Raw genomic sequence first — 26,974 nt, 5'->3', positions numbered from 1 at the left:
TATCTCTGTCACAATGACCTCTAAATTTTTGAGCTGTTTAGCCTTTGTCCTCAGACTTTCTTAGGTGGCCAGCAATTATTCTGCTTTATTTGGGCCTATTTATCCTATTGACCTCTAAACTATTTTGGTATTTTTGAGGAATTTAAAGCTTTTTTTTCTATGATATGCATGGAAAACATCCTTTTAAGTCCATTAATTGACTTGGGAATTCTAAACTAATTTACAACATAGAAATATTTTATATACATTTAAAAATATTATGCATGTACTTGCCTATATAACTTCAGACATATATTCAAACACTACAAAGTAGTAATGATTCAAAAAAGAGACTATCCTCTTTGAGCCTATATGATCACCAGTTTTGAATAGAATCCTCAAGAAAGGATTCTCATCTGAATTTTTCTTTATTTAGATGCAAAACATATTTTCTGTGTATAAAGAAGTGATTGGCTTGGTAATTTGCAAATGCTTGTTCTTCTCTACAAATCTCCTAAAATGAATACTTGGATTCTGTCCCTTCCAAAAACTATCATTTAAAAGGTAACATTAAAATAAGTATGTGATATCGGAGTTCCCGTCCTGGCACAGCAGAAACAAATCCTACTAGGAACAATGAGGTTGGGGGTTCAATCCCTGGTCTTGCTCAGTGGGTTTAAGGATCCAGTGTTGCCATGGGCTGTGGTGTAGATGGCAGACAAGGTGCAGATCCTGCGTTGCTGTGGCTGTGGTGTAGGCCAGCATCTGTAGCTCCGATTGGACCCCTAGCTTGGGAACCTCCATATGCCACGGGTGCAGCCCTGAAGAGACAAAAGGCAAAAGAATAAATAAATAAAATAAAATAAAATAAGTATGTGATATTGATATTGCATGTGTATTTTACATTCCAAAGGGCGGGTACATTAGGAATAAATTTCTTGGAGAATTCCTACTGAGAAAATAATGCCAAATCAAGTGAAGTGATGAGATTTGACTCAGCAGGATAAGGTAAACTGATATGGGTGGGATTCTTCAGCAATATGAAAGAACGAGAAACTGTAATAAGCTGAAAGATAGAAATACTGTCCTGACTGGAAATTAGAAAATCATTGAGAGTTGATTCTGTGCTAACATGATGATGTGAATCTGTCATCTGCCATTTAATTGGAGAGAAACCATGAGTATCAAATTCATCAGTCTTGGAGTTGTGGTTAACAGTTTTCATTGAATTTATTTCATGGGAGATTAGACCCCTAGCCTGGGAACCTCCATACGCCAAGGGTGTGGCCCTAAAAAAGGCATTTATTTCATGAAATACTTATTTTTGTAAAATAATTAATTTTTAATTTTATTTGATTTTATTGAATTTATTTTATTGGATCTACTTTTACCTTACACACTACTGTTCTATCACTACCCAAATGTTCTTTCTCCCTCCTTCCAATTTCCTAACCTTCCTCTCTTTCTTCCTATCTCCTTTCCTTCCTTCTCTCCTTCCCTCACTCCTTCCTTATTACTTTAAATTCCCTTTCCTTTTAACATCTGGATTTGATAATCATCTAGAGAAACTAGATTTATTTTTTCCCTAGTAGAATATCAGAAAATTAGTGGCACAGTTTTCCTCTGGCAAACATATATGCTAATAACTTTCAGCCATCTTTCTTCATTTTCTCTAGGAAGACCCACGACCTTATGTGAGACTATGGGGAAAGCAGAAATTTGGCTAATCAGGACATATTGGGATTTTGAATTTCCTCGTCCATACTTGCCTAATTTTGAGTTTGTAGGAGGATTGCACTGCAAACCGGCCAAACCATTACCTAAGGTAGGTCTATTATGATGGAAGGCTTTTTTTTTTTAACCTTATGATAAAATCCTGATTTTTCCTTTAAAGTTTACAATGTCAAAACAGATATTCTGCTGTACATCTTCAGTTTGCTACTCCAAATCTATTTTCAAAATAATGGGGGGGGGTGTCTCTTACAAATGATACTCTTTTTTTAGTTGGACGTTACTTTGTTATTTAAGTAGAAAAATAAAATGATCCAAGAACTATCTTTATATTTAAGGAGTGAAGAGACAGATAATCATTTGCTTGAGTTGTAGGTGGAGGAGCATAATCTGTAGAAGACAGCAGGTTGGATGGTGTTCCTAGGAGATTTCTTGATTTTTATTTAGGATAAGATAGATATTTAAGTTTAAAATTTCACTTCAGTATTCTGCATATGCTTTTCCTACCAACCAAGTTATAGCTGCAGACAAGCTTTATTGAGTGTTATTACTGGAAGTAATAAACCAATAATTTAAATAAATACATAAAATAATTTGTTTTTAAAAAGACTAGATGGTTCTCTGTGGCAGAAGAAGAAATCAGTCTAGTGGTATCCATGACAGTCCTCTGTGTTTGCCTGTTTAAAAGTGTGGGAGAGCATTTTTCACTCCCATGATCTTGCACTTGTATGCTAAGAGAGAATTTTATCTTTGCAGGAAATGGAAGAATTTGTCCAAAGTTCAGGTGAAGATGGTATCGTTGTATTTACTCTGGGGTCGATGGTCAAAAACCTCACAGAAGCGAGAGCCGATCTCATTGCCTCAGCCCTTGCCCAGATTCCACAGAAGGTTAGTCAGGCCTCCAATTCTAGTGAGCAACCACTTTGCTAACAGGGGAGGGAATGTGGCCAATAGGACTTTTACAGATGAATGTTGTAACTCTGCAAACACTGAGCAGACCTGGCCCGTCTTTAAGTAAAAATTTCTCAAAACATTAAAATGCATTGGGAGCCACATTTTACCATTTACCTTCTGGGACTTCACGTTAGGATGGAAATACATCTTTTTGTGAAGTCACTTATTTTCAATGAAATAGAAATGAAAATATTAAAATCCTAATAACTTTCTTTTTTGTCCACTCTGTGGCATATGGGTTTCCAGGACCAGGGATCAGACCCAAGCTGCAGTTGTGACCTATGCTGAAGCAATCCCTGATCCTTAACCCACTGCACTGGGCCTGGGATCAAACCTGCGTCCCAGTGCTCCAGAGATGCCACTGATCCTGTTGCACTACAGCAGAAACTCTAGATCCTAATAAGTTTTTACTCTTTGAAATCTTATGACTTCACTGACTCTTCCCAAAAGTTCTCTGGTGTGTTAGCTCCAGGGTTCAGGAAAAGAAAGGTGACATAGAGCAGAGGGAAATCAAGCTCAAGAATATACTTTATATCTCTAGGTTTTATTAGGACTCCAAGTGTAGTTGGTTTAGGAGTAGGACCTAATTGATCTAAATTGAATTTGCTACCATCGAAACAATTAAGAATCCTAATATTGTCAAAGAATATATATTTTCTAATTTATAACATTCAATTAATTTTAATTTTATTAATTCTTGATTTCTACTCTTTATATACTCCCAATTCACAAAATACCTTAGATCTCTTTATTTGTATATTAGAGTACATAAAACTCTGTACTTGTAAATGTACTAATTAGGCATGTTAAAATTATGGATTTTTATTTCTAAACTTTTCCATTCATTTGTCATTTGTTAGTATTTAATCTGAAATTCATCATACAGAGTTTCCAAAGGGAAAAAAGTGTGTAACAAAAGGTTAACGTCCTAACAAGACACTTCATTAAACAGTGGAGTATAAACAAATTATTTATTCCATCCTCCCTCAGAAAGAAAGAAAGAAAGAAAGAAAGAAGGAAAAAGAAAGAGGGAGGGAAGGATGGAGGGAGGAAGGAAGGATGGAAGGAAGGCAGGAAAGGAGAAAAGAGGATAAGTCATCCAAAAAGCAGACAATAAAATTTTAAAGCAAATTTTTTTTGAAAATATTACATTTAAAACTTAAGAGCTAGAATGGGCTTGTGACAAATAAATTTACATAGTATTCACATTTGTTTTAATGTTTTTAACCCTCATACTCTGCCTCAACAAGTCCTGTTTATTTCTTTACTCACAATCTCACTCCCAAGAGCATTTAGGTGATAATACTACATTAATAGACTATTAGTACAGCCCTTTCAAAAAAGACAAAGGCAAATTGTTTTGCCTGATCTCTCACTGTTTCCAAAATACCTTTGTACATCTCTCTCAACTATCACATAGAGTAGGCTACATGATTTCCAAGTACCTCCATAGCCTTAAGATGCCTTAGTTTTATGTTTTTACTAGCAAAATTAAAGCATTGTCTTCCACAGGTTTTATGGAGGTACTCAGGAAAGAGACCGACCACACTGGGGGCCAATACTCGGCTCTATGACTGGATTCCACAGAATGATCTTCTCGGTAAGACTCAGGAAAAAGCTGTACAGGTAGATGATGAATGGACAAGTGAAGTAACTATTTAACAGCAAGTAAATTCAGTAAGTATTTAAGGAGTTCCCAGCGTGGCTCAGTGGTTAACAAACCTGACTAGCATCCATGAGGACGTGAGTTTGATCCCTGGCCTTGCTCAGTGGATTAAGGATCTGGTGATGCCATGAGCTGTGGTGTAGGTCGCAGCTGCATCTCAAGTCCCGTATTGCTGTGGCTGTGGTGTAGATTGGTGGCTACAGCTCTGATTCAACCCTTAGTTTATTAGTTATTAATTAAAGAACTGGCCATTCACTATATAGATTCATGCTTCCTCTGGCTCACAAAACAGCAGCCTTAGTTAAGACCCTCATCACTGTTCAAGTTTTCGTCTCTTCCTCAGTAAAGTCCTTCTAGACAATGTCGAGGAGTTAATTCCACCTTTTCAGGGATCACAATTTTCTGGACAGCACTATCCCATGTGCTCAGCTTTTGCAGAAAATCCTGCCTTCTTTGTTGAGGTATCCAAAGGTTATTTTTCCTCCCCGTCTCTCTCTGAAATTATGTTAACATACTATGTATAATAAAATCCTCACTCACTTCTCACCCAATCCCCAAACCAGGTCACCCCAAAGCAAAAGCTTTTATCACTCATGGTGGAACCAATGGGATCTACGAAGCTATTTATCATGGGGTGCCGATGGTGGGAGTGCCCATGTTCGCTGATCAGCCTGACAACATCGCTCACATGAAGGCCAAGGGGGCTGCTGTGGAGGTGAACATAAACACAATGACAAGCGAAGATTTGCTCAATGCCTTGAAGACAGTCATCAATGAACCTTCGTAAGTATTACTGCTTGGACAGGCTCATCATTAATTACGATACCCATCATACTTGAAAATGTCCAATGTTTCTTGCATTTCTAACTGGTGTATTTTCAAATAACAAGTATAACATGATCATATAAAAACTATTTTATTATTTCATTTCCCAAATTGCTGGAGCAATTGGCTTAAATGGAAAAAAGAAAAAAAACACAGAGATTTCAAATATTCAGTTAATTTTTTCCAAATAAATAATGTTAATGATTATATAAATTCCTAGATACTTTCCAGGATAATCTGCTTATTTTATAAATAAATAAATATATATTTATTTAAAATATTATAATCATCTGTAAGGACAAAAGTGAAAGGGATAATTCACCTTATATTAACCATTCGAAAGTCATCATTGTTAATACTGAGCTTTTATCATTAATCAGTCTACACATACATATAGGGAGGAAAAATTAGAGTAGTTAATAATATTTTATTTATTTATTTATTTATTTATTTTTTATTTTTTTATTTTTTTCTTTTTAGGGCAGCATCAGCAGCATATGGAGGTTCCCAGGCTAGGGGTTGAATTGGAGCTGCAGCTGCCAGCCTACACCATAGCCACAGCAATGTGGGATCTGAGCCACGTCTGCGACTTACACCACAGCTCAGGACAATGCCAGATCCTTAACCCACTGAGCGAGGCCAGGGACCGAACCTGCAACCTCATGGTTCCTAGTCAGGTACGTTAACCACTGCGCCACGACAGGAACTCCTAATAATATTTTAAATATAGGTTGATACTATTTATGGGTTTTTGAGCAAAATTTTGTTTTATTTAGCTAAAAGTAAAATAAATTTATAAACTATATGGACCTTAGATATATATCACTATATTTTTTTTTCTTGGAAAGATCTCACAAAGGTTAAGAATTAATATATGCATATGTAATGTTTATTTTTAACTATGCGTTTTTGTTTTTGTCTTTTTAAGGCCGCACCTGTGGCTTATGGAGGTTCCCAGGCTAGCCGCCAGAATTGGAGCTGTAGCTTCCAGCCTACACCACAGCCATAGCAACATGGGATCCAAGCCACATCTAGGACCTACATCACAGCTCACGGCAATGCTGCATCCTTAACCCACTGAGTGAGGTCAGGGATTGAACCTGCATCCTCATAGTTCATAGTCAGATTTATTTCTGCTGAGCCACAATGGGAACTCCTTAACTGTTTTAATTTTAGCCACTAATGGTTGAAGTTGTAAGTAATCTCATCTCTCATATGTATTACTTAAATTTTTAATTTGTCAATACTTATGGCACTTATTTTCCTCTCATTTATTTAATCTTTTCACATACTTTAAGAGAATCAATGTTGACCATTGAATTAGAGATTCTTTGTTTCAAAATATTTTAAATTCATTCCTAGCTGAATATATCATATGGAATTTTCCATTAGTAAAGAGTCATGGACTCCCTGAGACCATGGTTAGCAATATTTACTCATTGCCCTGATAAGAAAATGATGCCTATCTGAATATAACATACCTTGTTCTAATTTCTTCCCTTCAGAACAGTGTACTGTTACAATCTTCTGGCTTTAGATCCTGCTGTAAAGTTTTGAGGATTGGTTTTACTTTTTTCCTTGTTCAACTGGAAAAAGATATTATTTTTTTAAATTCAGAAACTTAATTATGGTATATCCTTATAATTTCTTTTCTCTGTTTTCCTGGGATTATAGTGTGTCCTTTTAACATTGTTAATATAGGATGAAAATTATTCAGTTTTTATGTTCAGAATTACTTTTTGGTATTTATTAAAATGTCTTTTAGTTCCATTTCATCTCTATTTCAGGGATATCAGATTTTAAACTCTGTTTAAATTTTTTCTCTATTATTTTCTAATTGTTCTTATCATTTTTTACTTTTTTAATTCATTGAGACTTCCTTAAATAATCCATAAATTAGTAAATGTACTTTTTTCGTAATTAACCTTACTGTTTGTAATTTTCTTACTAATCCTTTAAAGTGCTATTTTTAACAACTTATTTTAATAGCTCAACTATATCTTTTAATACCTTCTCTTTTTTCATAATCTGATTTTGATCTTATTCATAATTCTCACATTCTTACTATAATTAAATTCTCCTTTTTTGAATTATGTATTATACCTAATTATATTCTAAGTCTGTCATTTTCGTTTTCCTCCAGTATTGTAAGTTTTTGTCAAGCCATGTTTTTCATCTTGCTTTCAGTGTTTGCTTCAAATTAGTATAAATATCTAATTTTAAATTTGTTTTCCAGTTATCTTAAACAACTTTTTTGTTCAGACACAAAACTTTAAAGATGGTTATGATATTCCACTTACACTACTGAAACCTGAAATTCAGTGGGGGGAGAGCGTAAACTCAGATGGAATTTTGTGCAACTTTTTAAAGTGGAACTAGTGTACATCAAACTATCTGTTCAAAGCCCTAGGAGCAAGGTTTTCTAAGCAAAGTATTCAATATACTCATTTCCAAAAGAGAAGACACTCAATATTTGCCTTGAAAGCATCTTAAAAAATCAGCCCTGGTGGTCCATTTTCCCTCCCACCCACATTCCAATCAAAAATTTTTGTTAAAATGAATGTTCGAATCATAATTTTCGGAATGTGATACCTATCATCACGAGCTAGAAAGGGGAGTTAGAAGCTTCCACAAGGCTTACCGTGATCTTCTCTTTCTTGATGTTTAATCTATAGTCTGTTGCCAAGTTGCTAATTGCTGATAATTTGGTTCTTTTACCAAATATCAGACTAGATAAATTCTGTAATTTTTTTTAACATTTAGAATCCTTACTCAATTTTATTGTTGATTTGAAAACTATAGATGTGAAAGAATCATAAATGCTCTTAGAATTTCCAAGAAAATATGTGAAATGCTTTATTTTAAAATACATTAACTCTAAACCTAATACTAAGTCTGAAATTATCTGAGAACAAAAGTGTTTAGTGTCGAGTGTATGTATAATGTATTTATATTCTCTTTTCTTATCCCTTAAAGGCATTATGGAACACAAAAATTACATTTAAATATATAAACCATAGCAATTTTAAGTATTCATAATATATTAAAGTAACAATCATAAAACATAAGTATGGTCATTTTTATCCAATCTCATTTCTAAGAGAGTATTTTTTTGTTTTTGTCTCTTTGCAATTTCTTGGGCCTCTCCCACGGCACATGGAGGTTCCCAGGCTAGGGGTCGAATCGGAGCTGTAGCCGCCGGCCTACGCCACAGCCACAGCAACGCGAGATCGGAGCCGCGTCTGCTACCCACACCACAGCTCACGGCAATGCCGGATCCTTAACCCACTGATCAAGGCCAGGGATTGAACCCGCAACCTCATAGTTCCTAGTTGGATTTGTTAACCACTGAGCCACGACGGGAACTCCCTAGGAGAGTATTCTTTATTTCTATTTGAATTCACACATACAAGCGTATCTAACAAATATGTATGTATTTAAAATTTCAAATTTCTATCTATAAATGGAGAAAACCTTGAGCAAAAATATTATTTGCACAGGTAGGCTCTTATCACCACTGCAGTTTGCTTAAACATATTAGGATAAATCTTGTGAAATTACTCTTTTGGTCCTACCTACATTTCAATCCATTAGAAAGAGAGCATTAGTATGTTTACAAAACCAAATGTAAACATACTAATTCTGGCTTAACCACCAGGAAATCTCAAGTGAATGCATAACTTGCTTTTCTCACTGTGCACAAAAAGAACACAGGTCAATTACACCTTGAGGCTGCCTCTTGTGTAGCATCTTCACTGGTGAATGATGATCACATTTCTTCTCCATTCCCAACAATGTCCAACTCACCTCGGGACATCTCTTCACAAACTATGTACCTTCTGTCATTTTCATGCCTCCAGGCTGGAACTTTTATTTCTAACACAAAACCAAATGTAAACATACTAATTCTGGCTTAACCACCAGGAAATCTCAAGTGAATGCATAACTTGCTTTTCCAAGATGTTATCTGAGAGACAGTTAGCATTTGTTAACTGTGCTTCTGCAATGCCACATTGATTGTGGGCTTTACTTCTAGTGAGATATTCCTGAACCTTGAAGTTAAATAAAATTCCATGCCCTTGCCACTTCTAAAATTACCCTAGTATCTTCATCTCATCTTGATACTGCCAATATAAACACTCTCCTTTGCCTCATACAGATACAAGTATGTGCATTGGAGGAATTACCATAAGGCCAAGATCTCAGACACTGAAAACACGGCTCACTAATGGTTGACCATCAGTTTCCTGTGTCAGTCATCATTAACTAGCCTGACATGAAAGGCCATGCTTATGGACTTTCTAATGGGTATTTTCTCTCGATAAATGTTATTCACAATCTTAGAAACTATACTTCCCTCAATATCAAGTTCCTTCTTGGAAAAATGAGGCTGTATATTTACAGCCAGTTAATTCTATTTTTTATATGTTTGTATTTTACCACATTCTGTTAAGAATGTATTTCTTCCACACCTTCCTTTCACAATTCTTAAAATGCTATGCAACCAGCAAAGTTTATGTTTCAATAAGAATTACAATTTTTTCTTAATATACCTATTGTTTTTGGCTTCCATAGCATATAACATGTGTCCCACACTTACCTTTAATGAAAACAAAAGCTCTCTAATATCTATGTTTTTCCCTACCAGTTACAAAGAGAATGCTATGAGGTTATCCAGGATTCACCATGATCAGCCTGTAAAGCCCCTGGACCGAGCAATCTTCTGGATCGAGTTTGTCATGCGTCACAAAGGAGCCAAGCACCTGCGGCCAGCAGCCCACGACCTCACTTGGTACCAGTACCACTCTCTGGATGTGATTGGATTCCTGATGGCCTGTGTGGCAACTGTTATATTCTTGGTTACAATGTGTTGTTTGTTTTCTTATCGAAAATTTGGTAAAACAGGAAAGAAGAAAAAAAGGGAATAGATCTTTTAAGTTTGGTTAAGTCTTCAATGGACAATTCTGTTCATTGTAACCACAGTGACCTTAATGAAAACATAACCTCTCCATCATGGTTCCAAAATCCTCATTCCTCTCTACCTTAACCTAGAGATAAAATCTAGAATTCAATAATAGCATTAGCTAGTGGGCATGTCCTATTCTTCCTTTAGCTTTTCCCAGCTGGCTTTACCCTCTTCCTCAAGCTTCCTTGACAAAGGTACACTAAATAATTTTATGTTGATTCTATTCATAATATCATTTTTTCTTTATTTTTAATCTTAAGTGATAGGCTGACTAACAAGATGCTGAATCCTGGGAAATATACAAAATATAAGCTGAAGTTGTAGATGCAGAAACACAGAAGAATATAATTCACAAGTTCCTCTGGAATATTCGCTAAGAGTTCGCTAAGAGGCTCTCGGGCTTTATGGAGCTCTGCCAGAATGACCAGATCGTGCTACTCAAAGCAGGTGCCCAGGGAGAGAGGACAGGCCCGGGGCAATGGGGACAGGTAAATAATAGTTAGGAAACCATCACTGGAGATTTGTATAAGAAGAGTGATAATTGCATTTTTATAAAAATAAGGCTTTCTGCTTGCCCATTGTTCCTGAGTTCAGAGCCAAATCAGTAACAACTTTCATGGCACAACACATGGAAAGGTCTACAGATTTCCATTGAACACATGCATAATCATGCCTACACTCCTGCCTTTAGTCAGCAGGTGTTCTTGTGTGCCCGTTAGTGCAAGAGACAGCACTGCTTTCAAGCAAGAGATCGACTGAATCATTGTTTTTTTTCTCAGGGACAGAGGATGTCAGCAGTATGTTAAAGGTGAATAAATCATTTTTAGAGGAAATATGACAAGAAATATAGAAAAAGTTTAATAATTTTATGAAATTTTAATTAATAGTACAACTGACAATCTTACAGTTAAATGTTGATTCATCATGTTTAAAAATCATTAATGATCATAATCTATAGTCACTATTTACAAGCAAAAATTTTGTTTTCTGTCAAAAAAGAAATATCTTCTTGGAAGGTAAAACCATTATGTTATCTTTCAGTCTCTAGCTTCTACAAATTTAAATTCAATTAATTGTCATGCCAAGGACATAAGACGTTAGCAGGCCCGTTCAACCAAGGCTGTGTTATACTAAATATTTATCAATGCAAAACACTAATTAAAGGCAATGTTCATGTTTGAATCAGATTTACATTAATTTAACAAATGGATTAAAGACTCCTTATAAACTTAATGCCATGTTTAATTAAAGTTTTAATTTCACTATTTGATTTCAGAAATTAAAGAAATAAATGTCATCCACTGGTTTACTGAAATTTTTGAAATTCTGTTTCATTTCAATATGCGTATTCAAAATTACTTCCAATTTTAAAATAGTCACATAATGGGAACATGTAAGTACTTCTTGAACATGCACGTTACTGAAAATGCAAGTAAATTCTACAAATTTTTTTGAGAAAGCTGAAAATGTATTTGTTAAATGTTTTAACATTTTTAAAAGATGATTCATATTGATGTGCTCTGGCTTTTACAATTTTATTAAGTTTTGAGAAGAGCTGTTTATGTTTGCTCTGTGTTCAGCTTATTTTCTGTGATTAGAATGCAGCAAATGGCTAAGATCTAATGAGAGGAGGGCTGGCCATCCTTAGCCCTGAGCACTACTTAAGTGCAGGCACTGCCTAAGTGGTTTCCGAGCCTGGACATCCATATATATAAGACTATCCTCAGCTCAATAGCCATTGCTCACCCGATTTCTCTCTTTCTGCTTTCTGATTATCTACACATTTCTTCCTTTGAGTTTCATCAGAATCCAGCTGGCAAAAATTCCCATATGATGCCAACTGCATTAGTTAAAGTAACTGCAACATATACTAAATGAATAGGAATAGCCATGTTCATAGTAAACAAATGAAGAAAGACAAGGTAATTTTCCAAATAAAGGACAAAGGAAAGACTCGAAATTTTAAGAAAGAATGGATATGAAAATAATATTAAGAAGTTTACTATTTGTACAACCTTTGAAATAAGCCAGAATAAATAAATATTAATAGGGCCAAATTATATAAGCTATATGAAGCTGTGTGGACTTGCCCACTGTCTGACCAATGGCCTATAATTAACCCTTGGATTTTGAATCACTCAGAATCCAGGTATCACCAACAAAATGGTAATTATGGGAAATGTCAATGTTGTGAAGATACAGAGAAATTTCCTATTCTTCTCGTTAAGTCAAGCTTACAAGGACTTTATGAGTACACTCAATTAGATGGCACATTTAGACAAAGTAACTCACCACTCATCGAATTTGCTGGCTTTTTGCCTTCATCAAAGTGATCTTGAACATGAAAAGAATCAATAAAAAGCACAAGGCCATACATTGGCTATACCTGAATAGTGGCTGAGCTGAACCTTGAATCATAGGCTCCAACCCCCAAATACTTACATAAACTAATTTTTGCAACAGCTCCCTTTGGACCCATTGAAACAAAGATACTTAAAATATATTTGGATATTTTCCTGTAAAATTGATTTGAATTTTTAAAAGTTATTTTCTTTAGGAAATACTGTCTGCATGTGTTAATTTTCTATTTCAAAGATAGAGTGTACTTTTTTTCACATTTACTTTAAGTTCTACATGCACTCACATGTTTTAAACTCAAGTTATGCACTACCTATGCTTTTTCATACATGGAGAAACACTCCCTTTATTTTATCTGCCATCAAATTACACCTGGCAGCATTTCAATAACTTTCCAACACTCCCAGTGAGCTCTGCCATTTGCCTGCTCCAGGCAGTGACCTCTGCTCCTGTTTTACTGGGAGTGTGTCCAGGTTTGGAAATCACTCCATGTTTCCTTGTCTCAATCTGTGACTCTACTTCTCTTCCTCCATATTCAGCCATAATATAATGACGAGAGGGTCTTACTGCAGTCACCACTCATAGTGAATGAGTAGGGGCTCTATAACACAGAATTTGTTTTGATTTCCTGCTCTGGTGATAAGGACCAAACACTTATTGAAGTAAAGAAAATAAATTATTTTTATGTAATCTTATTGCTTTTCCACCATTTTCCTAAAAATGTCAATGTAATCCCATACCTAATTCAGTGATAATCCTGGGGACTATTATTAAAAGTCAGCACTCCCCCTTTTTTTGTCACACTAGAAGCATTGTGGAAATTCCCTGAGCCAGGGGCCAAACCTGTGCCACAGTAGTGGCCCAAGCTGCTGGCTGCAGTGACAATGTTGGATGTGTAAACTGTTGCATGACAAGAGAGTTCCCACTGTGGCTCAGCAGGTTATAAACCTGGCTGGTACGCAGGTTCAATCCCTGAACTAGCTCAGTGGATTAAGGATCCAGCATTGCTGAAAGCTGTGGCGTGGGTCACAGATGAAGCTTGGATCTGGTGTTGCCATGGCTGTGGTGTAGCCCCAGCTACAGCTCCAATTCGACCTCTAGCCCAGGAACTTCCACATGCTGACAGATGTAGCCATTAAAAAGAGGAATTCCGACCATGGTGGGATATATATGCCACACTTCTTTATCTAGTCATCTATTGATAGACATTTAGTTTGCTTTTGAATCTTGGCTATTATAAATAGTGATAAAATATATATGACATAGGAGTGCATATATCTCTTTCTGAATTAGTGTTTTCTTTTCTTTTTTTTTCTTTTTTTTTTGTATAAATACTCAGGGGTAGAATTGTTGAATCATATCTATTCTTAATTTTCTGAGGAATCTATATACGGTTTTCTATAGTGGCTACGTCGGTTTTCATTCCCAAACAACACTTCATGAGGGTTGAGTAAATCAGTAAATAAATAAATAAATAGTCACACAGAATGTGGAAGTATTCTTGCTACATTACCTAGTTTAAATTCCAATAAAACTTTTAAAACAAGCACTTCTTTCAAGTTGGTGTGTACACCATCTAGCCTGTATTTATTTCTTGATTGTTTTGTTCTACATACTTTTGGATTCTCTTAATTACTCACTTGCTGGAGGCCAGCTCCAGCGGCCAGGGAGTGTACGCTTTTTCCCGAAGAAGATGAACAGACGTTGGCTTTTGCATCGGAGACATCCTCTTTGTCCCTTCTTTCAGGGCGCTGGACTGCTCAAACTTTATTGGCAACAGTGGTTGATTATATAGACAGTTTTTCACTACAGATTCCATTACAGTGTTAAAAGTACATTGGTTAACTATTACATGGTATAGCAGCTATGCATCCTGTTTTAAGATCTCTATCTTAACTAAACTTAGTGAGTACTTTGAAGAGGCCGAAAAACACAAGAATTTAGCATTTATAAACTTTGTTTGTAGACTGGTGCTTATCTCAAAGCGTTATGGCAGGGAGACAGTGTAAGTAAATATAAACCAACTTAATTAAACTAGCTATCACTAAAAAGCTTTTAAAATCAAAGACAAAACTCACAGCTAGGTTTTTTGGATAAGATATGGCTAACTTCTATGGACCTCATTAAAATCCTAACTCTAAAGTTTACTATATAACTAGTTAATAGATTAAACACTATGTTTTAACTAAGTTGGATTTAAATAGGGGAAAGTCTTTCAGGATGAAATTCTTATTATATTATTGTTGTAACTTTGTTAAATCATAAATCACCACAGGAAAATAGGAATGGAAAATAAGAATAATAAGTAAATAATCAGGAAAGAGTGAGGAAAACTGAATAACAAATAAAATAGCAGGAAAGACTAGGTCACCCGAGAAACAATCCATGTTCTCCAGTGCAAACATGGAAATTGTTTTCCCAGGAAAGCCCCAATTTTTACCCATCAATATCAAAGTGAGAGCTGTGTAATCTGAGGCCTGCCCTTGGCTTGTACCGTACAGGCAGGCTTTCATCCTGACCAGAGGCCCACCTTCGGCATGTACTGTTCAGGTGAGCTTTTTTCCTGACCAGAAGCCCACCTTCGGCTTGTACCATTCAGGTGAGCTCCTTTTCTTGGTTAAGAACCTGCCTTCAGGTTTTTTTTGCCATCAGGCAAGGTCCTTTTTTTGAGTCCCTGCATTTTCTCGGCTCCCCGCACTCACTCATTCTGAATTTTTTTTTTCAGGGCCGCATCTGCAGTGTATGGAGTTTCCGGGGCTGGGGGACGGCCTACACCACAGCCACAGCAATGCAGGATCTGAGCCACGTCCACCACAGCTCAGGCCAAAGCCAGACTCTTAACCCACTGAGCAAGGCCAGGGATCGAACCCACATCGTCATGGATATTAGTCGTGTTCACTAAACACTGAGCCATTATGGGCACTCCCCACTCTGAGTTCTGATGTTAATTCTAACAAAAAAAAGTTTTCCTGATCTTAACCATCCGTCTCTATAATCTCAAATGCACAGCATTTTGTACTTGCTATTGAGAAGACTAATTTATTTATAAAGTTAGTAATTATTACTAATATAACTTTATAAAAGTTAAATACAAATCTTAGATGCAACTCTGTAATATGCAAATGATTTCCCTGAAAATAAATATGGAGCATGAAATGTCTTTTTCTCAAATTATGAGTTTGATAAGTATATCAAATTTGCTATATATGTGTCATCTTCCAAATAGTGCAAAATCCTCCTTTCGAACTTTAATACAAACCCGATGCTCTGCAAATCATTTCGTACCACATTGACATTCAAAATTCCAATTTATTCCTATATACCACTATATAAATTTTCTAGAGCCAACATAGCAAAGTACTATAAACTGGTGGCTTAAACAACAGAACTTTATTTTCTCACACTCTGGAGGCTTGAAGTCCAAGGTCAAACTGTCAGCAAGGCTGGCTTCTTCTAAGGTCTCTCTACTTGGCTTATAGATATTCATCTTTTTCAGGTGTCTTCACATGGTCTTTTTGCATGTCCTGATTCCCATATAAAGTGGGCCTTATACGACCTTATTGTACCTTAGTGACCTCTTTTAAAGTCCTGTCTCCAAATAAACTCACCATCTGAGATACTGAGTCTTAGTACTTTTGGAGGAACACAGTACAGCACATAACAACCATAATTAAAATTTCAAAATAAATTCTTTAGTTGATCAAAACATCAAATATATTAGAGTATGATTCCTCAAAACATACATCTATCATCACCCCAGTGTTAAGAAAATAAGGAGTTCCTGTTGTAGCTCTGTGGTAAGGAACCTGAACATGAACATGCGTGTTCAATCCCTGGCCTCGCTCAGTGGGTTAAAGATCCAGCATTGCCTGAGCTGTGGTGTTAGGTTGCAGATGTGGCTCAGATCTGGCATTGCTGTGGCTATGGTGTAGGCCAGAAGTTGCAGCTCATATGCAACTTGAATGGGAACTTCAGTATGCCATGGGTGCAACTCTAAAAGAAAAAAAATTGAGAACATTTCTACTCACATAAATCTCTAAATGAATCTTAAGAAAAGAAACGAAACTGGAGTTCCTGTCATAGCTCAGCAGAAGCAAATCTGACTAGCATCCATAAGGACACAGGTTCGATCCCTGGCCTTGCTCAGTGGGTTAAGGATCCATCATTGCTGTGAGCTGTGGTGTAGGTCACAGACATGGCTAGGGTTGTGACTGTGGCATAGGCCAGCAGCTGCAGCTCTGGTTTGACCCCTAATCTGGGAACTTCCATATGCCAGATATGGCCCTAAAAATCAAAACAAAACACTACATTGCTAAAAAAAGAAGTGCTATCATCTGAACCTTCAGTGAATCAATCTTTTTGTTGGTGGAGGTCTTGCCTTGTTGATGACTGCTCATGAATTATGGTGGTGGTTGCTAATACAAGGGTGACTGTGGCAATTTCTTAAAATAAGACAAATTGTGAGGCTTGCCACATCAATTTGCTCTTCCTTTCATGAATGATTTCTCTGTAACATGCAATGCTATATGATAACATTTTACTCAGTAAAACTTCATTCAAAATTGTAGTCAATTCTGCTATTAGGTGTTTCCTGACCTAGATGTTAATGAATTTGTATGTTAGCAGGAAAAAAAAGTGTCTATTTTGTTCTCTTAATAATTCTGAAAAAATAAGGAGATATACTTTCTCTTACAAGAGTTCAGTGGGTCACTAAATTTCTACATTACAAAACTCATCTTTTTTGTTAGAAAGTTTCCTCAATTTCTGTTTCATTTAGTTTACACAAAGGCAAGTCCAAGTTGTTTAAACTGCTTAGGAATTAAGTCAGTTAAGCTATTGACTCTAACTGGTACCAGTCTAACCCTCTGCCATAACCAACTAGAAAAATGGACAAATTACATGTCACAACTCTTTTCAGTTATGAACATCAGGTATCATAGAAACAGAACAACTAAGAGAACAGAAGCTAATGAAATGAACCAGAGTTTTCTGACTGCAGACACTTTTGAGATGACACTGCCCAAACAGAATCAACAACAGAAACTGGGGGTATTATCAATGAGTGAATCAATAGAAATTGGAATTTAAGGGGAACTGATATCTGGAGTAGGAACAGTATATTGTATAAATCAAAATGGCCAACACTGTTTTCTATTGAAAAATTAAGCTACTCAGATAAGTGTTTTCATTGTCTGCCCCACATTGCTTCTTCCCACCTGAAAAGGGATTTCTTCAGATTGCATGCATTCTTTTGATTCCACGATGCAAGCCAAGTGTCGAGAGCCTCCCATTTGTTTCCCCTAGAATCCCGAAATGCTCCTGTGTATGAGCTTTCTCCCAATCCCACAGATTTGGGGAAAGTTTCTGCACTTGCTCATGGTAGTCTAAAACTCCTCCATGGACTCCTGGACCCCCAGAAAGTTGTGTTCATCCCTGAGTGACTGCTGAAATCAACATTCCGTCAAGGTTGGCAGTAGAGTTATCCTATTTTGCAATCTTGCTGATGTCGTTCCAGAAAAGAAACTCTTGCCATGAAAACCTCAAAGGAAGTTGATATCAATGGAGGGTCTTTTCAGAGAGCATAGATTTTAATATACATAAAAGAGAAAATTATTAAATCAGTTTTCTTTCTCGAGTATGACATTTTCTGAAATAGATTTTTTTTTTTGAAAATAAGTTTCTCCATGAAGAGTGAGTGCCAGGTGAGCAGAAGTTGGAGCAGTAATATTTGAAGGCTATTGCAGTAAATCCAGATGAGATATGAAAATGACTAGAGTTAGGAGGTCCCATTTTGCCTCAGTGATAATGAACCTTGTATCCATGAGAATGAAGGTTTGGCCTTGCTCAGTGGGTTAAGGACACAGCATTGCCATGACCTGTGATGTAGGTTGCAATCTCAGCTAGGATCCCACATTGCTGTGGCAGTGGTGAAGGCTGGTAGCTATAGCTATAGCTCCAATTTGACATTTGACCCCTAGTTAAGATTGCAAAGGAAGATTGATTTACAATTTGGGAGTAGAATTTATAGATTTAGTAAATTGTTGAATAATAAAGCATTATATTTTATTATTAGCCATTATTCTTATGATAATATTATTATCACCATTAACTCCTATTGTTCCTCCTATTGATATATTGCTTGAGGGAAAAAAACTTTTTAAGCAAAAATATTATAGATGAAGTTGTTGTCCTAAATATTTTTGACTCCATTTCCATCCACATGGAGTCAAGGCATCCACATGTGGAGAGCTAGGCAACAACAACAAGAAAGGAATTTTATATTTTATGAAATATCTTAGAACAAGTAAACAGAAGTGGGTATTTTTTATAACAAGGAAAGAGAAGTGGATATTGCTGGAAGGAAGGCCAAGATCGTCAAGATATCTTCATGACTTACCCTCTCCATTCTAAGACATTTCTAAAACAAAATAACCTTAATTTGACCTAGAAACTCAACTCAAACTCAACTGTGGTAAGAGTAAAAATATATATTTTCTCTTTTTCTTAAAGATAGATGTGACTTAGCTAAAAGGGCACTTTACTTAGCATCAAGATATTTATATTCAAATCTCACTGCCTTAAACTGAATTTGAATTATCTCACTCTTAAACTGAATATATTTTCTTCTGTCAGTGATGGCCTCTTAACCAGAGTATCTAGCAGAATTATGAATGAGAAATATTAGAGACTATTCTGTTCAAATGAACATTCAAATAAAACCAGAGGGAAAAAATTCAAAAATCTACTCAATTGAAATGCATCACATGATAGCATATTTTAACATAATTTTAAAATTATTACGGATTTGCATTTAACTTTAAGCCCCTTTCTTTTGATATTTTCTAAAAGATCTTTGGAAACTCTCATTCTGGGAGGTTGTTTGCTATTTTATTGACTTTTTTCACCTTTTTTTAATCCGAGTAGTTACATTTCATTTTAATTTTTTTTTTATTTAATTGTCCACCTTTAATATCAAATTACACAAGAAATGCTGATTTAGGAGTATGTTTCACTGAAAAAGCTCACTATTTCATCTAATTTAGGCAGTTACTGCTGACAGGAGGTAAGCAAAGAAATGCTGCACGATGAAGCCCCCCCCGGAACCTCGCATTGAAGCACAAGAGGCGGAGCCGAGGGAAAAGAAACGCGGGAGATGAAACTTAGGGGCGGGGACGCGCTGCCGGGTCCTCCGACAGGGTGCGGCGTCAGGACCACTTCCGGGTGACGTTGGGGTCCTCCATCCGCCTGAGGGCGGGGAGCCGCGCCACTTGCACCCACCTGAGAACCTGGAAGGCGGTCGCGTTCCGTGAGGAAGGATCGGCTCAGCAGCTTCTCAGCTATGGTCTCCAGGCGGTGGGCCATGTTGCGCTTCGCCTGGGCGGACAGAGTCCGTGGCCGCCGGTGTGATGCTTCCGGATCCACTGCACGCCTGGGATACGGTGGGAGCGCAGGAGCCAGGTCAGGAGCAGGGTGCGGCCGCGAGCCTCGGAGCCGCCCTTCGCACCTCATTTTAATCTTTAATACAAAGTACACACATCAAAGTCGTCCCAACCTACTGTGCATTGATTGGGAGAGTCAAGGAAGAGATTTTCGATTGTGAGTTTCTTGCACTTGGCTAAAGCCCAGGATTAGTTTGAGCAAGAGATTATCATGAAGACAGTGAAAGGCGTCTGTGTCTTTTTCATCCTGCATCTGTGTTTCTTTGACCCTGGAAGGACTGGAAAAGTACTTGTATGGCCGGCAGATTTTAGTCACTGGATTAATTTAAAAGTTATTTTGGAAGAACTCCATCTTCGTGGGCACGAGCTGACCGTCCTGGTACCTTCACCAAGCCTTCTGCTTGATCATACCAAAATCCCCTTTAAAGTGGAGGTCCTTCAACTTCCGGTAACTCAGGAAACTCTCATGAAAGAGCTGGATACGGAGCTCTATACAGCTTCTTTTGAACGGCCGAAACTCTCATGGTGGGACCAGCAAGTAGCACTGACAAAAATGGTAAAGAGATTTTTCATAACAGCCAAAAGAGTATGTGACAGCGCTGTCACAAACAAGGAGTTACTCAGCAGGCTACAGGCAGCTAAGTTTGATGTCTGTATTGCAGACCCTTTAAGCTTTTGTGGGGAGTTGGTGGCTCAGCTCCTCAATATTCCATTTGTTTACTCTTTTCGAGCTTCCTATGGTAATACAATGGAGAGATTGTGTGCTGGACTTCCTATGCCTTCTTCCTATGTTCCTAGCAGCGCATCAAGGCTGACAGATAAGATGACTTTTATGCAGAGGCTGAAGAATTGGTTATTGTATACAATGAGCGATGTAATGTATTTATATTATCTATTTCCAGAATGGGATGAGTATTACAGCAAGGTTTTAGGTAAGAGAAGTTGCATGTAATAATGATTCTTATTTCGTATGTAAAATGTAAATACTTATCTGACCGTATGAAAACTTATAGAAGGTAATTTTAAATGAGGACCCATGCTCCTTTTGCTAAAATGTTTTGAATGAAAAAAATAATTTTTTCATTTTATATGATTGAGTAGTGACCATATATCAAAGAAAGATTATTCTCTACATATAAATCCTGTTTGATGCTACTAATTTTTTTTTTTTCAGAGTATCTGGAAAACTCAAATCTGACAGTGTGCTTAATTTCCATAACTTTGGACTACTTCCCTCTTGTTTACTTTTCCTTTTATACAGCTTGCTTCTTTCTGATTAACCTGCTGTTTCTCAAGCTTCCTGTTTGGATCCTATTAAGGCTTGATTGGCTGGTTCCCAGGCTTGGCATGTCATGAGCATGAAACTAAAAAATCAATAAATGTGTTTTGGTTTCTCTTCCAAAGGGGATAAAAGGAAGATGTTTTTCTAAAGGACCATGTGTGTAGACTTTTAAACGTACTGTTTTCTTCATGTTGTTCTGCTCATAAATGTGTTAGAGTCAATGAGTGAGCACAAAGATATTTCTCTTTCAGGAGTCCATTTATCCTTTCTTTTCTTCTTTTGCATAATTGATTTTTTTAATTTAAAAATGTTAATGTAATTCTGTTAAGGATGCTTTTGCCTAAAAAGGAGTTATCTTGAAGAAGCAATACCTGCTTACATTATTCAGTTAGATTATTTTAAGATATAATTAACATGTAACATTGTATGAGTTTCAGGTGTCAATGAAAATTAATCAATATTAATCTAGCCAGTTTTAGGATTATAACCCATGAGACAGTCTTTCAGAAATCTCTGAGGAGTGTTCTGCCCATTAGAAGTCAAAGCACAGTTGTATAAGTTTTTGAGACAAAAGACTATATATCAGAATAATAGTGAGTTTACATATGCCAGCAAGGTGAATAGTGGGTCATGGTGACTCCTTAAGGATTTAAGGAAGGAATATCATCTTCTAAGGAGTTATCTTGGTGGCACCAGGAGGAAATTTTATTTTATTTTATTTATTTTTTTTGCAAGTAGGCATCCTTGTGTATTCTGAGAGAATCTAGTTAATATATAATTCAGATATGCAGTGTACACTAAGGTGGAGTCGGGTGGTGGCTGAAATGGCCGAAAAAATTTTATGTTGAATTTTCCTTGTCCTATCTTAAAATCATTTTATCTCAGGTATACAACATAATGATTGTGTATTTGTACATACTGTGAAATGAACAAACAAGAACTCCAGTTAACACTCATCGCTACACATAGTTACAATTTTTTTTTTTTTATTTTTGAGATGAGAACTTCTAAGATCTACTGTTTTAGCACATTTTACACATACAATACAGTGTCACTAACTAGTCACCATGGTGTATATTACATCCCCAGGACTTAATTTAGAACTCTAAGTTTGTAGGTTTTCACCACCTTCACCTACCTATGGTGCCCACCTTCTAACCCTGGCATCCAGCAACCACCATTGTGTTCTATGTTTTCAAAGTTCATTTTCTTTTTTCTTGTTTTATTTTTAGATTCCACATTTAAGTGATATCAAACAGTATTTGTCTTTATCTGACTTACTTCATTTCACATGATTTCCTCAAGTTCCATCCATGTTGAGGCAAATGATGGATGCGTTGTCCCCTTTTCTTATGATGGCATAATATTCTATCATATATATAACCATAATTTCTCTATTCATTCAGCGTGAAAAACATTTAGATTGTTTCCATATTTTGGCTACCGAAATTATGCTGCAGTGTTGCAGTGAATATATGTGTGCCATAGTAATTTATTTTTTTTGAGGAAACTCCGTACTGTTTTCCATAGTTTTGCCCCAGTTTACATTCCCATCAACAGTGCACAAGAATTCCCTTTTCTCCACACCCTCACTAGCATTCGTTAACTCTTATCTTTTGATGATAGCTATACTAACAGGTATGAGTTGATAATTCATTTTGGTTTTAATTTGCATTTCCCTGCTGTCTAGTACTAGTGAGCACCTTTTCATGTACTTGTTGGCTATTTGAATATCTTTGGAAAAATGTCTGTTGAGGTCCTTTGCTCATTTTTTTCATTGAATTCTCTAGGGTTTTTTTTGTGCTGAATTCTATGAGTTCCTTAGACATTTTGGATGGTAACCCTATGTTTAACATACAGCTTGAAAATATTTTCTTTCATTTCATAGGTTGCCTTCTCCCTTTGTTGATCATTTCTTTGCTGTACATAAGTTTTTCAGTTTTAAATAGTCTCAATTGTTTATTTAAATTTTGTTGCTTATGATCTTGGTGTCATATTAAAAAAAAAATCATTTCCAAGACCCCATGTCAGGAAAATTATTTTCCATATATCCTTCTAGGAATTTTATGGTTTCAGGTCTTGGATTGAAGTCTTTAATCTATTTCCAGATAGTTTTTGTAGTATAGTAAGATTGGGGTCTAGTTTTGTTCTTTTGCAGGTAAATGTCTATTTTGTTCAGCAAGAATTATTTAAAAAACTGTCTTTCTCCATTGAGTATTCTTGGCTTCCTTGTGAAATATTAGTTGACCATATATGCATGGGTTTATTTCTGGGCTCTTGATTTTGTTCCATTGGTCCATGTATCTGTTTTAATGCCTGTACGACATGGTTTTGATTATTATAGCTTTATAAAATTGCTTGAAATCAGAAAGTGCAGTGCCTGTGTGTTGGTCTTATTTCTCAGGATTGCTTTGGCTATCTGGGGTCTTTTTCAGTTCCAGATAAAGTTTGAAATTGTTTTCTTTGTTACTGCTTTTGACAAAAGTATCTCTAATAACATATTATTGCTAAAAAAAAATAGTCCTTAAAAGTTAAAAATGTCCTTTATAGTTGTGATCTCTTATTTTATAGTTGTTTCCTTTTCCCTTTAGTGGGGAGTACCTGTTCTAAATTTCCTCTGAGAAAATATTTTTTCACCAACTCACAAACAATATGAGTGTTTCTAATGAAGGATGCTGCCCAGGGATAGATGTTCAAAAAGGCGTATGACCTAATCAAGATTGACATGTTCCATTGAGACCTTTTTCTGGGCATTTTGTGACAGAAACAGATGCTTATTTCTCTGGACTTGACCCTTAAAAAATGGAAACTAAAAAAAGGTCTGAAATCTCATCCTCGTGACATTTTCTGAGTCATGGATCAAGCAATGTCTGATCTACCACTGTATCTAAGTTGTTTGCTTATTCCTGGGTCCAGTAGTTTCATACTCAGTTTTGAAAGCTCTTTTGTAGTGAAGCATTAGGGAAAAGATGTAATTCTGTCGCTGATTCTTTCCTTACTCTTTGTACTTTAGAGTATTCCTTTGGGGGTTATATCAATAATCTGAGAAGTCTCTGCCTGATAAGTAGAAGAAAAATATTTCTTTTACTCTCCTAAGTTTTAAAATGCTTTTAGATAGAGATTGACATTTGGAATCAATTTAGACTTCACTATATAATGTATTCCAAGTATGTTTTTCAAAATTAAAAAATACATATTCAATTACTAATTCAACTATGTAATTAATGTGTTTTAATAACTGAGAAGAAAAAAGTAAGATGGTGTCTGATTCAAAAAATATTTTAAACTATAAACATTTCAAGAGAAAAAGAAATGTTAGACTAATACTGTTAGGTTGGAGAGAAAAATGGTCAATGTCTTTAACAGCAATAAAATCATAATTTGGGGGGGTGGTCTTTTCTACCAGGCAGAAATATGCAAGTTAACATTTAACTTCATGATATCTAAACACACACATCCACAATAAATCAAATAAATAACCAAATGAAACATAGATACATTTTTCTAAAGATATAAATAATCCTTTATTCTGTATTTAACAAATGCCCCAGCATACTACCAAAACGGCATTACTTTTGGAAATTTGGGAAATGCTTTTACAAATTTGAGATATTGTCTCACAATCTCTTTATCCATATTAGTTATTTATTTCTTTTCATACTATATTGTGTTCATTTCAACAAAATGCATTAGGCACACTAGATTGATCTCTAAGGAGTGGAGATTTAGCAGGAACAAGATATCATCTTAATATGGAAGAAAGTGAATTAACCGTTTGACCCCATAATTCCACTCATAGGTTTATAACCAAAAAAATGAACACATGTATCCACACAACATATACATGAGTGCTTGTTGCACCATTATTCATAATAGCCAAATATGGAAACAACTGGTCTTTAACTGATAAATGAACAAAATGAAGTATAGTCATACAAAGAATTATTCAGCAACAAAAAGTAATGAAGTACCGATACATACTACTACATGGATGAAACCTTGAAAACGTTATGCTAAGTGAGGGAAAGCAGCACAAAAGACCATGTAATATATGATTTCATTTATATTAAGTGAAATAAGATTACTCTGGAATAGCAAATAAAGTCGACTAGTGGCTGTTAGGGGCTAGGAAGAAGGGAAAATGGATAATGGCTGACAATGGATACAAGATTTCTTTGGGTAGTGATTATATTTTCTAAAATTTAGTACTGGTGATGATTTCACAATGTTGTAAATATACTAAAACCCACACTGTTGTTTATTTAAAAGGAAAAATTGTGTTATATAAATTATATCTCAGTAAAACTGCCATAAATATGCCAGTTGTGGGATTAAAGCATCACACACAGAGAATAAGATTGTACGCATGACTGACACTGAGAAGGCTCCAAAATGGGATATGTACTGGATTTGAAACTGATTTTTGAATACCTCTCACATTACCAAAATCAAACCCCTAAATGAATGAGAGTTGCTTGTGATCTCATACACAGATAGATTGTGCTGGTCAGTTCAAAACCCCTCATGTTTTGTAATCGAAACCTTAACAAATGAAGAACATCAAGGAGAATATGTAAAAAGCCATGTGGTGTGAAATCAGAGGGCTGTGGTTTCCCCATTACAGTGATATGGAGTCATACTTCAGAACTCTGGTAAGGGTCTTTATACCAGAGCAGTTATGTAGCAATAAGAAATGAAGCTTTGGTTTTAAACTAAGAAAGATAGTTTAATTCAGAGTCACTATTTGAGTTCTTATTCTGTTAATACTTCTTTGCACTTTAGTTGAAAGGGGCCCCGTTTGCACTGTTTGTCAGCTCAATATGTCAAAATAGCAAATGTTTTGTGCCAAATTATTATGCAGTGCTGTATCTTCACCAAAGAGGAAAAAAAAAAAAAATCTCATGAAACGAGAACTTTCTTTTTGTTTACCAAAGGAGATAATCACTTTAAAATGTTTATTAAGAGATTTCCATTCTGGATAGGATGTAATTTGTTGTGACAGCAAACTCCCAAACAGCAAGGGGGGGAAAAGATGGATCAATTACAAAAGCTGATTTTTAAAGATATCAAAGTTTTGGGGAGCAATGAGAATGAGATAAATTGAAATTCCAGAAGAGGATGAGACCATAGCAGAGTTCACTGGCAGAGTTTCTTGTTCCTTGATGGGAGGATGTGCCCATTCTGAGCATGGAGTAGGGCTCAGGCTTTGCACAAGATGAAAGACCATTGGCAGAGAGAAAGCAGCAGGCTTTTGGCTTTGTCTAATGCTTAATTTTGTGTCAGATTATTCATAATCTCACTGTTTTGTAATCTCAGAGGAAAAGGCCAATTGATTTCTCATGGCTAACATAGCATGAATATTTTTTTCCTTACAAAATTTCATGGTAAAATATTACCCTCTATCATCCTTCTTTTTTATTCAGGAAAACCTACCACGTTATGTGAGGTTATGGGGAAAGCTGAAATGTGGTTGATTCGAACTTACTGGGATTTTGAATTTCCTCACCCTTATTTACCTAATTTTGAATTCGTTGGAGGCCTTCAGTGCAAGCCTGCAAAGCAACTACCTCAGGTAACTAATTGTGCTTATTTTTGTCTGTTTGAGTATTTACTTCTTAGAATGATTTCTGGTTTATTATTTATAGTGTTTGATCCTCAAATTGAAAACTGGACACAGGAATTAATAGGAATTATCCACTTAGAATATGATACTGGCATAAATATTAGTAATATCACCATGGTAAGTGTTAATGATGTTCATCAAATATGCCAGA

The 26,974-nt window shown here is 35.9% G+C and overlaps 3 protein-coding genes across 12 annotated transcripts in view; 2 read left to right on the top strand and 1 right to left on the bottom strand.

The window, feature by feature from the left end:
• Positions 1–11,436, top strand: part of LOC100624788 (UDP-glucuronosyltransferase 2A1) — a 40,871-nt gene extending 29,435 nt beyond the window's left edge. For all 3 annotated transcript variants that reach the window (XM_003356958.5, XM_084972435.1, XM_005656509.4), the window contains 5 exons: positions 1,656–1,804; positions 2,467–2,598; positions 4,177–4,264; positions 4,894–5,113; positions 9,804–11,436. In XM_003356958.5, coding sequence (XP_003357006.3) covers positions 1,656–1,804; positions 2,467–2,598; positions 4,177–4,264; positions 4,894–5,113; positions 9,804–10,083 — 869 coding nt within the window. In that variant the 3' untranslated portion in view covers positions 10,084–11,436. The remainder of the gene's footprint in view (positions 1–1,655; positions 1,805–2,466; positions 2,599–4,176; positions 4,265–4,893; positions 5,114–9,803) is intronic.
• A 2,339-nt stretch (positions 11,437–13,775) lies between these two features.
• LOC146400848 (uncharacterized) lies at positions 13,776–19,988 on the bottom strand. Its single transcript, XM_084972436.1, has 2 exons — positions 16,870–19,988; positions 13,776–15,296 (listed from the first exon to the last, which is right to left on the bottom strand). The coding sequence occupies exon 1, from the start codon at positions 19,986–19,988 to the stop codon at positions 19,527–19,529; it is 462 nt and encodes a 153-aa protein (XP_084828562.1). The 3' UTR covers positions 13,776–15,296; positions 16,870–19,526.
• The window catches only part of LOC100624700 (UDP-glucuronosyltransferase 2C1), a 47,116-nt gene continuing 39,834 nt past the window's right edge, over positions 19,693–26,974 (top strand). For 6 of the 8 annotated variants that reach the window (XR_014812641.1, XR_014812637.1, XR_014812640.1 and 3 more), the window contains exons 1-2: positions 19,693–20,850; positions 26,624–26,772. Coding sequence is in view for 2 of the 8 variants with exons in the window: in XM_003356957.5 (XP_003357005.3) it covers positions 20,130–20,850; positions 26,624–26,772 (870 nt within the window). In the remaining 6 variants the exon portion in view is untranslated. The remainder of the gene's footprint in view (positions 20,851–26,623; positions 26,773–26,974) is intronic. The other 2 variants (XR_014812642.1, XM_013989306.3) reach the window with 1 other exon arrangement.

The sequence above is a fragment of the Sus scrofa genome, chromosome 8 (assembly GCF_054392235.1).
Source record: "Sus scrofa isolate SSC_HxYL_T2T_F1_AM1 chromosome 8, Sscrofa_HxYL_maternal_Yorkshire_Landrace_v2.0, whole genome shotgun sequence".
Classification (NCBI taxonomy): Eukaryota; Metazoa; Chordata; class Mammalia; order Artiodactyla; family Suidae; genus Sus; species Sus scrofa.
Note: the sequence above shows the minus strand (reverse complement) of the source record. Positions and strands in the feature narration are given on the sequence as shown.